A 15,693-nucleotide genomic window follows, 5' to 3' on the forward strand; every position below is an offset into this window, starting at 1 on the left:
CCTACCTCCCATTTCATCAAGAAAGTGGTAGCTATCAGATAGCAACTCCCCCTAGCAAATCTGGTCCATTTCAGATGTTAAGTTTCAGAGGCCTATTAGACATCCAAGCAGGATTTCCAGTAGGAAGCTGAATATACAGGTTGCACAAGAAGTAATGCAAACCGTAGAATTAATGGGAGTGTGTTGAATAAGAAGAAATGAAAAACCAGGTCAGAAGTCTGGAAAAAGCCATTATTTAAAGGCTGGTTAGAGAAAGACCAGCATGTGAAAGAGACCAAGAGAAGCAGACAGAGGGTTGGGAGGAAAACAAGGGGAGGAAAGCATCATAAAAGTGAAAGGAGAAAGTACTGAACTGATTCAAAAGCTGTTTCTGCACCAAAACAATGAGGGCAGAGAAATGTGCTCTGAATTTAGTGACCTGGAGACCCTTGACAACTTTGGAAAAAGTGCCATTGTGGTGAGGTTGTAAGAGAAGTTAATTACTAAAGCAAAAATCCTGAGAAGGCAGGGAGGTATGGAACCCAGAGCACATATGGAGGGTTCTAGATTTTGATAGGAGTAGAGATTCAATTGTAAGAGAAAGTTAGTAGAAGAGAATAATTATAGGTGAAAATAAGTCATGGCCAACCGGATAACAACTATAGTTCCTAGATTTTTGCCCACTAAGTTGTGGCTTTATGACTATGTCCTGAACAGTGGTTGTGGGTGAAAGTGATAAATTCAGCTCCCAGATCAAGCTCTTAAAGGAGAGGAGTGGACTCTTCTTCCTTGTTACCTTTTCCTGCAGGTCTGATGTGGATGTGACAGTAAGCCACCTCTCTTTAGCCATGCAGTAGGGATAACACACTAAGGATGGCAGAGTGACAAGGTGGAAGGAGCCTGGGTCTTCTATACTCTCAAGCCATTTTACCTTCCCTGGTTCTCCAGTACAAAAAAGAAAGAAACTGTAATTTTAAGTCACACAATTTTTTTCTCTTGTGCCATAGCAACTTGATCTGTATCTCAGTTAAGACAGTAGGTGTGTAGAGTTGGTGAGACAGAGCTGCAGTCTGATAGTTCCTATGGTCTCTATGAAGTTGGAGATTTGGTCATGTGTAGTCTGTCCAGAAAGTACTCAGCCATACAATATGAAAAATAGAGGCATTTAATGAAGAAGGTAGAAGATACAAGAAACATTGTACACAGGACAATGATGCCTCAGTCCCCTTCAAAGTAGGCACCCTGGGACCTCACACCATTCTCCCAACTGCAGCACGATGTTCCTTCTGCTCTGGTAGCAGAAGCTGCGGAACAAATTTTGCCACGACATATTTCATGCCAAGATCCTGTGTCAAAATCTCAGACACTAGTTTTTGGAATCCCCAGATCAGTTTCTAGCTCTTGCACTGTCAGTTGCTGATCTTTGTTGATTGCAGCCTCTACATATTCAACATTCTCAGCTGTTCTGCTTGTTGTAGACCTTCCAGAATGTGGATCACTTTTAACAGATTCTCGACCATCTTTGAAGCATTTGTGCCACACTTTTATTTGCGTTACACTCATTGCATTGTCCCCAAAAGCCTACTGAGTCATCCAAATAGTTTCCGTGGAGGAATGTTCAAGATTAACACAAAATTTGATTCGGATTCATTGCTCTACTCGCTCAGTCATTTTGAATGTGATAGCTGCACAGTACACATACTCACTCAACAGCATCTACCGCTACCACTGACAAGTACAGTGGAGTCTTCATTGTTCACTCATGCACATACCAGTCCACTCTCCTTGGCTGCTAGGTTACATCAATGATGCGCAAACCATTCTTGTTATATTAACAATGTCTGGACTTTTTCTGGACAAATATGTGTGTGAAAAGGATTGAAATTTTAGGAGTCAAGATAGTTAGGAACACTATATATAATGGGAAAGGGAGATTGGAGACCAGAGGAATGTAGTAAGATAAGTAGGTAATTAGGAAAGTGTTGAGGACCCACTGAAAAAGAACTTCTAGTGGTATTAGTTTCTCCAGCAGAGCTCAGATGGTTGGATGCAAGTGTGGAGAATGTTGATGGTTCCAGTTTATCCAAAGTTGAGATTTTACTGGGTGGATGGGATAGAAAAACAGAGAAACAAGGATGAAATAATGGGCCATAAAATCTCAGCTGAACACGGACAAGACAGAACTATGAAGTAGGTGACAAAGTCTAAAGTAACTAGTAAGTAGGCTTCAGAAGGGTGGGAGTTGCCAGCAGTAAGAAAGGGAAGAGTGACCATCTGAGTGTCAAGGAGCAGGGATCTACTAGTAGTAAAGCAGCGGCATTGGTGAATGCAGAGGATCCTAAATCTATCTATATGGGTTGTGAAGGAATGAGAAGCCATTCCTTTCTGCACCATATTTATAGGACCGTTGGCTTTAGTTAACACAGGAGTTTGGAGAGTATTTAAAGAAGTTGAAGCTATAGGAGTTTGCTGATGTTGGAAAGGGAGTTTTAGAGGACAAACTCTTCTGAAAGGCTTTCCTTAACCCCACAAATCTGGGTTAGGTGCCTCTCCTGTACCTCTCATGATGATAAATCTTACAATTACACATCTTGTACTTGCCCTTTTGTTGTTTATATTTCAAGGGTCTGTTTCTGGCCTTTTCTCCTACAGTTTTTCAAACCACTCTCATTACTTATTTTCTCTCTTATCTTTATGCTCAAGAAACCTTGACTTGCTTATAGTTTCAAGGTGCACTCGATATTGTTCATCAGCCTTGTGCCTTGCTTACTTATATTCTCCCCTCTGAAGGAAGATGGTTTCAAGAAGATGGTTTGTAAAGAGGGACCCACCCTCAAGTAATATAGGTACAGTGGAGAAAGCAGACATACCATGAGCAGAGTGGGGAATGAAAATGCAGTGCTGAAAGGGTCAGAATTCATTTCTCAAAATTAGGAAGTCCTATCTATGCCAAGGATCAAGGCAGAATCCAGAGAGAATGGGATTGCTTAGAGCCAGGAAATGGGAGCTTTAGATCAGACTAAGGAGGGAACTGCAAAGTCAGTATGGCTAGCCAGAGGAAACAGACCTGGACCCTTGTCCCAGAACAAGTCAGAAACCTATGATGTCAAGGAATCAAGCACAAGGTGTCCTGAAGCAGGGCCAGGCTCAGTCCTGAAGGAAGCCGCCTTACTGAGTCAAGCCTTGATTTGCCAAGGTTGTCCTTTTCCCCTCCCCCTCTCTGTTTTGGAAGGGGGTGCAGGCCCACCTAGACAATAGGACAATTTACCTTTTCCTTGGGAAAGTCTCAATCACCCAGCTACTGCCCTACTAACCCAAGTGGCACATGGTCCTTCCTTCAATATCCTATATCACAATCGAGATAAGAGGGGAACGTTTAAACAACACTTCAGTAAATGTTGAGCAGAAACAACTAAAGAGGTGAGACTATAGTGCCTAATGCACAGCCAGTTAACCTGCTTTATAAGGTGCTGCTTATTCCAGGCAGCTTGCAGGTCCACAAAATAGCATTTTACTCAGGAAACCCAGTGCTAACACACACAGTGATGTGAAGGTCATGGAATAGGCTCTGCTTCCAGCATTCCTGGCTCTGACACACACACACACACACACACACACACACACACACACACACACACACTCAGCTGGGATCCAGTCTAGGAGAGAAACCAAGCCACAGTTTAGTCCTTGGGGTGCTCACTCTCCCACTGGCTCATCCTCTCCCTCTGTGGCTGATTAGGCTGCCTTCTTCCCACATCTTTCAAGCCCTTCTTTTCTCTGCATTTCTATGATGTGCAGATATCTTTCTGTGCTGAGCTCCTGCCCACGCACTCCCTGCCCACATAGAAGGCTTTTCTCTTGGGATAGTGAAACAAAGAAGGAGCATGCTGAGAAGACAGACAGGGCTGAAGGAAGAGCGAGCAGGGAGGGATGTTGGGCAGAGAAAGAAAACCAGGTGATAGAACAGGCTTTCCAAAGCCTGGGGCTTGTGCTGGGGAGAGCAGAGGCAATAACTGGATTGGTTCAGAGGTAAGCTCTCACTGGTATGCCAAGAGATGCCTGGATCTTCCCGATCAGGTCTCACTTGAGGGCTATAAAAGCCATAGGAAGGCTCACTCAGGAAGTCACCCAGAGTAAGGGCTTCCATGAACACATCCCTGTCATTAACCTGTGGAGCCCTAGGCGACACAGAACAGCAAGGCCGAAGACAACAGGCCAAGGTACTGAATTGGAAAAGTGTTGTCAGACACAGAGAGGGCCAATGCCTTCTGGGTGAAAAGCATAAGAATTTTTCATGTGCTGAACGCTCTAGGCCATTACACGGTGCTACCCCCAACAGGGCTGCCTCAGGCTCTGATGGTATACCTTCCTCTGTAAGGTCTCTCAGCACCACCACTGCTGCATTTTAGTCTTTCTTTAAAATCTGAACAAGTTGAGACACAATTTCTGCCTTAAGTTTCCATTTTTCCCTGGATAATTCTCACAACTTTACAAGGCAATACAATCCTGAGGCTTGGGAGTTGGCTGGAAGAAGAGGAGAAGGGGAACCCTTGCACCCTCTGCTGGCCAGTTATGGTGTTGCCAGAGCTGCCCAGAGGCCCAGGGTCAAGCAGGGCCAGACAACCTGTGCCGATCTGCTGCTAGAGGGATAGAAATAATGGTCATAGCTACCATTCCCTATTAAGCAATTTCTATCTGCCAGGCAGTTATAAGCAGTTTACATTCATTATCTTATTTGTATTTTAATTCTCCAACCATTTCTTTCAACAGCACTGAAAGATTTTGTAGGAGGCTGAGAATCCCCCAGCTAGTGATATTTCAGAACAAAAATCTGATTCTGATTGGCCCCAAGCACCTCATTGATTCTAAACTCTTCCCTGTCTGTAGTGCTTTTAGGCCAACTTAATATTCACCCTGACTTGAGCCATCACTGTGACCCCAGTTCTAACCCAGCTTGACTATCCATCTCTAATCCAAGCTTCAAGTCAAACCCTTGCGTCAGCCCCAAGCTAGAATCCATCCCACCTGCTTCCTGCTCCTGGCTCCTCATATTTGCACCAGATATTTCCTTCAGTTGACTAGCCTTTCTCCTTATGAATCAGATTTCCTTCAGGCTTGATCCTTTATTTTTATCTGTCTTGGGGGAGGGAAGGCTAGCAGCCAAACCTTTAGAAAGAAAAGGATAAAGTGGGGAGGGCCAAAGAAACTCCTGTGGGGGAGTAGCTAATTAGGAACAATGAAGAGAGTGTCTATCCTAATTCTTAGCTAGGCTGAGGTGTCCTGAGGTTTGTGACCCAAGGAGAAATATGGGTGAGATTCTAGGTCCTGTGGGAGGGAAAAGAGCTAAGCCAAAAGCAGCTGGGCTCTCAGTAGGAGTCCCGCTGGACAGCTCTTGACACCTCTGTAGGAATCTAGCACTGACTCCAAAACACTTGCCCTCCTCCCACAACTGCGTGAATGCAGTCAGGAGAGCAGGAACTGGCAGCTTTTCTCTAGAACAGTGGGTGTTCCCTTGTCTTTGGCTGCAGCCCTGAGGTCACCCTGCAGCACACTGGGCAGGCTTGCTGGTGATTCACAAATTTTGCTCTGCTTGACTGGCTCCTTCTCCCTGGTTACCACTGGTTACTGTCTATAACAGTCATTCTCAAAAAGGAAGACAGCTTGCCTGCCCTGGCCTCCAGCTGAAGCAATCCTTTTCCTTATCTTCCTAAAAGAGACAGCAAAACAGACCTACATTTCATCCCAAGGCATTTTAAAATCCCTGTGATACTGGGGAAGGTATTTAAACACCCCGAGCTGTGCTTTCATTTAAAAATGGGGTAATAGTAGCATTTTTCTCATATAATTGTAAGGATTGAGACAATGCACTTAGACCAGGACCTAGAATAAAATGGCTCGACGACAAATTGTTATGTAATATTTTTAATTGCTCTATGGGCTTCAGTTTTCTTATATGGAAAAATGGGCATAATAATAATTTAAATTTCCTAATATTTTTCAAAGAACCAAATGAGATAATGTATGTATAGCAGTTATGAGTGATTCCATATTAGTATGTAAAAATTTGGTCATTTTCTTGATTCTCTAAATCAACAATTCTCATCAAAGCTTTTAATCACCAACCTATGGAGGATTTAATTTTATTTGTGTTTTGTGGCTTTCTTTCCATTCTGTTTTCCCAGCAACTTAGTGTCTTGCAAAAGTCTCTGAGGAATTTATATTGGACAGTCAATGGGGGTTATGCTGATAATGCATCTTATTCAAGCTGGCACTCTACCTAGGGAGCACTGCTCTGAGGCAGCAGCATTGGTGAATGCAGAGGACAGGTGTGCACATTATAGTATGTCAGTGAAAGCTTATTCTCAGCTCCCTAAATTCACCACCAAAATGACCTTCGTAACATACCCACCCCATTCTAGCTCAATGTGAATTGAGGGCTGAGATGGTAGGAAAACCTCTTAAGAAATTGACAAAATCTTTCTCCAACATTGGGTTTCTATACACTTCAACTCTCCTCTTTTTGGTTGCCAAATGTATACTTGGGTAACTACCATGTGCCAGTAACAATTTTGGCCCTGAGGATCCATAGATGGACAAGACAGACTCAGTGCCAGCCCTATGGAGCTCATATTTTGTGAGAAAGATATCACAAAATAACCACATATTTTTAAATAATTTAATGTGCAATGCCTCTCATCAGCTCTTCTGACACCTTGACTTTAGTCAGAGCCTCAGGGTTTATGACTATTTGAGAAAGTGTTGTTCTGAGTCCTTCATGTCCAAATACATCTGTGTCACCTGCATCCATCATATCCAAAGGGTTGGTCAGCTTTGAAGACACCAACATCTCTGGGAGCTGTCCCCAGGACCACACATCAGCTGATGCTCTCCACACATCCTGCTCTCCCAGCACTGAGTACTCCACTCTACACCCTCTTGTACCCCCTGTAATAATCATTCTTGATATTTGGTAGTCGATAATTTGGTATCTTAAAATCATGGGCCAAACGAATGGCCAAAGTGGTTTACATCTCCTCCCTAGTTCAGCTTTTACAAGTGCTTGAAAATCATATTATGAACCCTCCAACCACAACCCCCACAATCTGTGCATTGCTTTCTGCCTAATAGGAGATATTCCCACCTAGCACCTTCACTGTTGTAGTAATAAAGGTGTTTTGCCCATGATTTCCCCTCACTCCTCCTGTCTCCTGATCAAACTTGGCTCTTCCCTGTGTGGTCCTGAATGGTGCAATGTGCCCACTCCTCATGGGAACTGTAAGTAATAAATTCTTCATTCAATGGCATTGACCACTCTGTGTCATTACTCAGGCATATTGATAAATTAAGTCCCAGGCAGATGTGAAAATACCAACTGGCACAGGTCAGACACAAAGACTGGCCAGGCCCTAGAGGAGCTCAGGTTGTGACTAGGGTGAATGTGATTCAAAGATGACCTCAGACTCCTCCCCACAGACCCCACAACACCTTCTCTGCCCCAAACCTGCAGATCTTCCAAATACGACAAAACCCTCCAAACATTCATCTCCAGTTATCCCCAAACCATGATATTCCACTCTATCTAGTCTCTATTCTTTACTCTATGTGTCGGAACACTGTATAGAGAATTAGGCGTGTATATCTGCCAACATCAATGCCAGCTCCAACAACTGGCATGATAAGAGGGTCAGGTGAATAGTACTGGGAACTAGTCTCTCCTTGGAATCAGTCCTGAATGCAGGGTAGCCCTGATGCCAAGCTCCAGGGCAGGGTCAGAGGAAGGAAGAAGGAGCAGAAATATGTGCTCTGGCCCACTAAGCTAGATCAAATCCCACAAAGCTCACAAGATTGAGGATATACACGCTGCTATGAGATATAGTGGTCAGTGCATGTATGTGAATATCCCTATGGAAACATGTACACACTACAGCAATGTGGTGTATAAGCCTGCTTCGCCTTGGCTCAGTACTGATTCTCAATCCAACAGGTACCCCGCCCCCTTTGAATCCAACCCACAAGCTACAGCCTGTTCCCCTCACCCCTGTGACTTGGAATTCAGAGAGAAGTCATCTTGCCCACTATTAAAGCCAATAGCCTTTTCCCATCAGTCCTGTAAATGCTTAGTGAAGAGGCAAATAACTTTATTCAAGTGTAACTTGCAGGGTACACTTGTGACCCCCTGTGGGGGGCATTCAAAGGATATCTTGGAACAAGAGGGCTCTGGGTGTGCTTTTGTGTATTTACAAGTGTGTGCACACCTGTGGTGGGCATTTGTGTGTCTATTGGTGTATGGTTCTCAGTATATGTGTGTTTTTGAGGTGCATGGCTGAATACATATATATATCATGTGGGTATAAAACATATCTATGTTTGTGAGAAAACATGCATGCTCTGAGAATGGGAACTCCAGAGCATATTATATGGAATGCACAGTCCTGGGGCCAGTGTATGTGTGTGTAACTGTAGTGTGTGTGTGTGTGTGTGTTGGTGAATGTGTGCTATACTCCTGCATCTCCAGGTGGGCATCTGGAATCCAGTTCACTCCCACCTCTGTAGCCTAGCAGAAAGGATGGCAAAGTTTCTGCAGGCAAGCTTTCCTATAGCTCAAATCACTCGGAGGTGGGGATCCTAGGGATAGGCTAGGATCACTCTGGGCCTGGAAGTCCCTCCTGGCCAGCCCTGCCCTCCCCATCCTTAAAAGTGTCCTTCTCAGGCTCGCCTTCATCATCAGCCTCAGCCAGTTCCTCAGGCATTGGCCACTCTCGAGTCTGCCACTCCAGCCGTTCGATGCGATAAGCTATCTTGAGTGCGCTGGACTCCAGCTCAGCCAGGAGGCGAGCGAACTTGGTCTGTAGGTCATCCAGTTGTTGGTCGAGGCCTTGCAACCGGGACTCTGTGGCCTCCTGTAGGGCAATCTCAGCTGCCTCGGCATTTACGTCCAGCTTGTTCATTTTGAGCAGAATATCACGGCCCTTTTCCTCCATGACAGCCTGGGCCTGTGGATACTCGCTCAACACTTCCCTAAGGTCTTCCTTGCTCAGGCAAAACAGGTCCGAATAACCTAGACTCTTGATGTTGGCTGTGCGGCGGTTCCCAGACATATTCCCTGTGGCACATTGGCAGACAGATGGGAGGATAATTAGGGTGAGTGTGAGGGGACATTTCACTCCTGAACAAGGACCCCTACCCCCATATTTGTACTTCTGAGCCTCTCTTTCTGTTCCAGTAATTCTTTCACTCATTAATTTACTGGGGACTAAACCCTGTGCTGGGAGGGTATTAGTGACCTGCTTCCAAGAAGTCACAGTCTAGAAGAGACAGACATTTAATTGGATAGTTGCATAACAGTATAGCTGGTGCAGTGTGGACATATGCATCTGGTTCTGTGGGAAGACAGGCAAAGAGCCCCTAACTGTAAGGCAGCGAATTTAGGGAATCCTGGAAGAAGTGATGCCTGATTGAAGGGGAGCTAACAAGGGAAGGGGCGGTTGGAGCTACACAGAGGGAGGAACATGAATAGAGAGATAGAGGTAGGAAAGAGATAGGTTGGAGCAGAAAACAGAAAGCAGCCCAGAGTGCCGAAGAGCAGGGTGTGAGGACAGTGGAAAGAGGAAGGGACAGCCAGTTCATGCCAGGTCTTGTAAGTCATGATGAGGCATTCAGACCTTATGGTGAGGGCAGTGGGAAACTACTGAAATGTTCTAAGCAAGAGAGCTGTGGTGGCATCATTAGCATTGGAAGATACTGGTGGGGGGTGGGTGGATGGGAAAATAGGTTAGGCCAAATAATGCAAAGTTGCAGAGCTAGAAGAGGCAAGAGAGCTAAATGCAGGCATTACTCTGGGTGCCTAACCAATATAACTCATTTAATCCTCACAAATGACTTTTTGGGTTTTTAATATCATCCCTATTGGATAGGTGAGGCCAAAAAAAGGAAGTGACTGCATACAGGATGCAGTGCTTGAGGGGGCCTTCAGAGGACAGACATGAGGCCTTCTGGGCAACTGAAAAATGGGATCCCCAGGCTGAGACAGCATCTGGCTTCAGTCAGTGACAGTGCTCACTCCCTTTTCAGGTTCTCCAAACTTCCATCTTCTATCTCCCATCTCCCATGGTGTCAGAGTCTGCCTGTGATTAGGCATAACAACTCCTACTGCACAGGCTGATGAGAGGAATAAATGAGGCAATGTACAGTATGTGGCCCTGGCTGGGGTTGATATTCAATAAGTGGGAATTTCTTTGACTAATCCCATAGATACAGAAAATAGTGTGGTTGGTGATGGCCAAAAAGAAGGGGGACAAGGGTGGGGAGGGGGAGGGTGGGCAAAGGGACAGAAAATGGGGACATCTGTAATAAAAATAAATAAAAATAAAGTAAAAAAAGGGGGGGAAATTTCTTCTTTTTTATTTAGCTGTGAGAAAGTTGTTCCTTGTACTGACCCCAAATATGTGCACTTATTACCTGTGTGACCTTGGACAAGTTCCTTAATCTCTCTGCTCTAACTTCCTTACCTTTAAAATGCAGATAATTATACCTACCTTAGAGTTGCTATGATAATTTAATGAGTTGGTACATGTGCTTTAAACAGGGCATGTAGTAAGCATGCAATAAGTACTATTAGTGTTATTATCCTTATCTTTGCTGCTTTCCACTGGTCGTTGGTGCCTGAGGTCAACATCCACAGAGTAGGTGTACTCCCTCTTCCAAGGACCCACTATACTCACTGATCTTGGCTCAGCTTCTCCTCAGGGAATAGACGCTCTATGTCCTAATTCTGTCCTGAGCCCTCTAGTAATTCAAGCAAAGACCACATGTCCTTAATCTGCAGGCTCTGAAGTATTACCTGGTTTCAGGACTGGGTTCTTCTATTCTCATCTTCTTTCCCTATCCCTGTCCCAAAAACAAATGCTGGGGTGCCCACCTTTGATGTTGATGATGCTGATCTCCCCGAAGTAAAGCCCTGCACCAAGCACAGCATACTGTGTGACACCATCATCTGCCACCACAGCCAGCTGACCCTCACGGATGATGTACATCTCTCGGCCAATGTCCCCCTTGCGGCAGACATATTCGCCTGGTGAGTAGGTCTGGGGCTGCAGCTTCAGTACCAGCTCCTCCAGCAGGCTGGCCTCACAGTTCTGGAAGATCTGCACCCGGCTCAAAGTAGACAGGTGCACAGACACAGCCACTTCTGCTCGCAACCGCTCTGGCAAGTGCTGTAAGATGGCCACCTCATTGGTCATCTTCTTGTTGATCCTCAGGTGCTGGTACCTGGAGACAAGGGAAGCACCAATTTCTCACTAGCCTCCTATGTGCCACCCTCCATCCCTTCCTTCAGGGATCAGTTCAGCTTCAACCAAGAGCCAAACTACACTGAGATCTCACAGGGGCCATGGGAATACTTGACAATTTATCCACGATTATCTTCAGTCCACAATCTCCTTTGTTGGTCACAGGTATGTTTTGACCTTTTCTCCCTCACCCAGGGCCTGGAAGCACCCACCAGCATACAATGAATAAGACACACTTTACCTCCTGTCAGTTTCTACCCCACCCACCAATCACTGACATCTTGTACCATCCAACTGATAAACAGTTCAATCACCAAGCCGCATCTTCTCTAGAATCTTTTGCTTTAGTTGGTGACACTCCCTGTTGCTCAGCCCACAGTGTGGACTACCATGACATAGTCAACGATCCCCAGGGGGCTATTGCTCTTCTCCCTTATGTCTTCCAGGGCCTTCTGAGCCATACCAGGCAGTGGCAGTTTCCATTACCTAGCTTGTCTTTCCTTGTACATAAATTCCGTTCATTAGTCTGACACTGCCGCCCCCCAAGTCCAGATCCAGTTAGTGGATGACATCCTTTTCCAAGTCCCACCCAATGAGGTATCCTCCCAACCATTGCCCTAGAAACCCCAGTGAATGCCACATCCTGATTGCCTTCCTGGCCCGCCAGACATTTAAGAACCTGCCTCTGATTTTATCCAGTACACCTCTCCCTGTCCTGGTTTGGATCCCCAGCATCCTCACCAGTCAATAACTCGCCGCTCCAGCCGGCGGTTGACGTGCTGCAGCTTCATGTACTTCTTCACCAGAGCATGGTCAGGGTAGAAAGCTGCATCTGCAGTGTTCATGTTATAGATAACAGAACTCATGCTACCCATGATGGTGGCGAAACCCATGACGGCCAGCAGGAAGTCGCCCACCATGAAGAGGTACTCCTCCTCCCGCTCTGGCAGCGGTGTATCGCCCACGGTAGTCAGGATCAGTGTGGAGAAGTAAAAGCTATAGAGGTACTGGCGCCTTAGGCGTTCAAAGCCAGGTTGTGCAGGGTCTGGGTACACCCAGCCGTCACGCCCAAAGCCCAGGTATTGGGACAGGGCAAAGTAGAGACAGCTGTTCCAGTGGATAACCACAAAAATGTAGAGCATCAGCTTGGCGATGCGAAAAGCATTAGGGTAAGCTGTGCGGGTCTCAGTGCGGTCAAAGGCTTCAAAGAGGCGGGGTACACGCAGAAAGCGGTTCAGCCTTAGTGTGGGTGAGTGTGGGCCCAGCTGCACGTAAGCAACATCTGTGGGCACCAGGGAAGCCAGGTCTAAGCAAAAGCGCCAGGTGCGAATGTAGCGACTTGAAATCCTACCCTTGTCCACCACCAGGATGCCCTGTTCCAAGAATCCTGGTGGGAGAAAGAGAAGGAGGGCATAGGGTCAGGTGTATGCTGTGATGGGGTCAGGTATGGGGGGTGAGTCTGGGCACTGGCTTTTTCTAGTAATAAGGGCGAGGGTGGGCAGGCCAGGGTAGGACAGGGAGACAGACACAGGGGAAGGTGGGGCAGCTATATTCCTGCTCCAGGGTTTCTGGTATGGATAAGGGATATTGTCATGCATAGAGGAATGTGAAAGTGCTATAAGAAGGGGATTACTTTCTTGGTACTAAGAGGATCTCTTTAGGAAGGGAACTTGGAACAAAGGGTCAATCCTGGGACTCACTGACCGGTGTGGAAGTGCACCACGATGTCCAGGAGGTACAGCAGGTCACTCGTGTAGTCCAGCACTAACCAGGCCACCAAATAACCATGCTGCAAGTCGGGAAAGCAGACTCTGCGTGGTGGAGACAGAAAGGATTGGCTTAGGGCACCCTTTGTGTGTGTTATGAGGTGGTTTCCCCAAGCCACTGAGCACTTCCCACTGGGCCCTCGCTTAGGCCCCGCCCCTCCTCGAGGCCCCGCCCCTCACCTGCCCCTCACTCTTTTTCCCTCCTCTCTGCTAAAGCCCTTCTTTCAGCTTTCTGCGTCTGGCCAAACCTGCACACGATGATGATGAGGTTATACATTACTGGGAAAACCATTGTGTTCAGCCACCAGTAGTAATAATCCCCAGATGGGTCCAGGACAGGCAGCGTTTTCCTGTGGGCAAGAGGGGAACTCGTGTTTCGTTTATTCACCATTCAGTGTTGAGGTTGTAACTGAAGACACCAAGAGGAATCAGACTCCATCTAGTGAGGCAGACAGATCTGACACAGTAGACCAAGATCTCTCACCTGGCTTTGGATGGGGCAGGGGGGCTGGATTCTGTCGTCTTCACTTTGTTGTCCTGGCTCATGGTTCTGCAGCCTGGTGCCTGGGTGTGAGATATCCAGGGCCTCTGCTGATAGGCAGCTTCAGAAGGTGGGGGCTAGTGTCTGCCTGCCTACCTGGAAGAGGCAGCCCTTAGTGTCCAGCTGCGACTCCTCTGTCTTCAGCTTGTGAAGCTCTTAGCAACACAACCAGGGCCAGCTCTACTGAAGGGGTGGAGGCAGTGTGGCTCCAGAGTCCTGCCCTGTCTCCCAGGGCCTGGGTTTACACCTCCTTAGCTAAACATCTCTAATGAGGTCCCTGGAGAAGGTGGGGGTGCATACCATAGAGATAAGGTTGGGCCTTGTCTCTACCTACCCCATTCCAGCAAGCTGGATTACATAGGAGACTTCTAGTCAGAAGACCTTGGTGACAGTGTAGACTCAGGCATCCGTTCTCCTTTACTTTGTGCAAGTTCCTTGTTTGGGCCTCATTATTTGTTTATTTAACAACTATTTACTGAATGGCTCATTTGTGTTAGATACTGAATTAGTCTCCAGGGACAAATGCCTGTCACACCAGATGTGAGCTCTGTTTTCATTTTCTGTATGTACCCTATCTTACAGCCAGACCCACCTTACCTAATTCCTGCTGGACGAGTGTGATAGGGGCCATCCTGTGGTGTTTTGCCCCATCCCTTTTTTGTTACCTCTAGTACCAGACCCCAGCAGCTATTTCATGTGTGTTCTAGATCCTCCAACTCTTTCATTTCCCTTTCTGTGAATATGCTTAAATTGTCTCCCATACCAAAACAAACAAACAAACAAACACCTAAAACTTCTCCCTCAACTTGATGTCTCTTTCACTATTATCATCTTTTTCAGTCAACAAGTCATAATGAGAACACCTAATATGCGTCAGACCAATATTATACTAAGTATTGGGCATAAATGATGAATGAGAAACACTCCTTACCTTCTAGAAACTCAGTCTGGTAGGGGAAATAGTTGGGTAGGTAGGTAATTATGCATCTGTCTCTCTGATGGTTACTCTATTAGGTGGGTTCTCAGAGGGCTATTACAGTACATAGGGAGGTTCCGAACTGAAACTGGGTGCTGCAGAATAAATAGGAGTTAGGTATAGAGATGGAAGGATGAAGAACACTAGAAGCAAAGTGCAGAGTGTGCAAAGGCACAGAGACTTCAAAAAGCGTGAGTGACTGAGGAAACATCAGTTGGTTTTTGTAGAAAACTTGAGGGGCTAGTAGTGAGGGATGAGGCTGAATGGTGAACAGAGGATAGCTTAGGGAGGGCTTTGTGAGGCCCATTATAAACCTAGGATTTTATCTAAAGGCAACGGGGAACCTGTGAAGTGTCCTCTACAGTTTAGTAATGTGATCAGATTTGCGTTTTTGAAGTATTTCTTGGAAGAAACATCTATAATCCCCATCATTTTTAGTTTTTTTGAAATCCTCTTTTCCCGTGGCTTCTGTGACAGCATAATTTCTTGGTTTTATTTCTTCTTAGTTTCTCCCACAAGCCTCTCTGCCATTTCTTGTGTTGGTGTTTTTTAGGAATCTGTCCTAGGCCTTTTTCCACCCTCCCAACTCTCTCAAGCTAATCTCTGTCACCCATAGGATTTCCTTTACCACCTAATGACTTCCAAGAACTCTCTCTTAGCTGCAGACCTATCTATACCATTAACTGCTCACTGGATGTCCCTGCTGGATGTCCCACAGTCACCTCCCATTCACTGGATCTATAACTGAGCTTATTATCTTCTTTCATCGCCTTTTTCTCTTATAATCCCTATCTCTGGACTTTCAGAAAGAACACCTAGCACCACTATTTGTTATTATTATATGACATTTTGGTGGTTTTGAAAAACAGTCACAAATCCTTGTTCTTTTGGAACGTTTGGAAGCTCCCTTTCAGGATGACTCCTCTTGGAAACTAGCTGCCTGCTTGTGAGAGGTGCAAGCCACAAGGAGCAGTCATGTGTCTGTACTTTGTTTGATAGTCCAAACCGAGCTCAGCCTTAGAGTTGTCCCAGCCTAGGTATCAGGCATGTGAATGAAGAAGCCTCCAGATGGTTCCAGTCACTAGCTTCAATTCACCCCTTGGAGTTTGAGCTTTCTAGATACCATGGCACAGACATGCCATT

At 46.0% G+C, this 15,693-nt stretch overlaps 1 protein-coding gene across 1 annotated transcript; it reads right to left on the bottom strand.

The window, feature by feature from the left end:
• Positions 1–8,484: 8,484 nt before the first annotated feature.
• CNGA4 (cyclic nucleotide gated channel subunit alpha 4) lies at positions 8,485–13,579 on the bottom strand. The gene is made up of 6 exons (XM_090267688.1): positions 13,518–13,579; positions 13,282–13,383; positions 12,972–13,078; positions 12,009–12,654; positions 10,898–11,247; positions 8,485–9,082 (listed from the first exon to the last, which is right to left on the bottom strand). The coding sequence occupies exons 1-6, from the start codon at positions 13,577–13,579 to the stop codon at positions 8,622–8,624; spliced, it is 1,728 nt and encodes a 575-aa protein (XP_090123814.1). The 3' UTR covers positions 8,485–8,621.
• Between the last annotated feature and the right edge of the window lie 2,114 nt (positions 13,580–15,693).

This window comes from Furipterus horrens, unplaced genomic scaffold (genome assembly GCF_987537825.1).
Source record: "Furipterus horrens unplaced genomic scaffold, mFurHor1.1.pri manual_scaffold_2, whole genome shotgun sequence".
Taxonomy (NCBI): Eukaryota; Metazoa; Chordata; class Mammalia; order Chiroptera; family Furipteridae; genus Furipterus; species Furipterus horrens.

Excerpts from the sequence above, each read along its gene's own strand:
- CNGA4 (XM_090267688.1), bottom strand. The coding sequence starts at position 13,579 with ATGAGCCAGGACAACAAAGTGAAGACGACAGAATCCAGCCCCCCTGCC. Across the intron at positions 13,384-13,517 it reads CCTGCCCCATCCAAAGCCAG|GAAAACGCTGCCTGTCCTGG; the intron begins GTGAGAGATCTT and ends TCTTGCCCACAG. Across the intron at positions 9,083-10,897 it reads CAGCATCATCAACATCAAAG|GGAATATGTCTGGGAACCGC; the intron begins GTGGGCACCCCA and ends AATGTGCCACAG.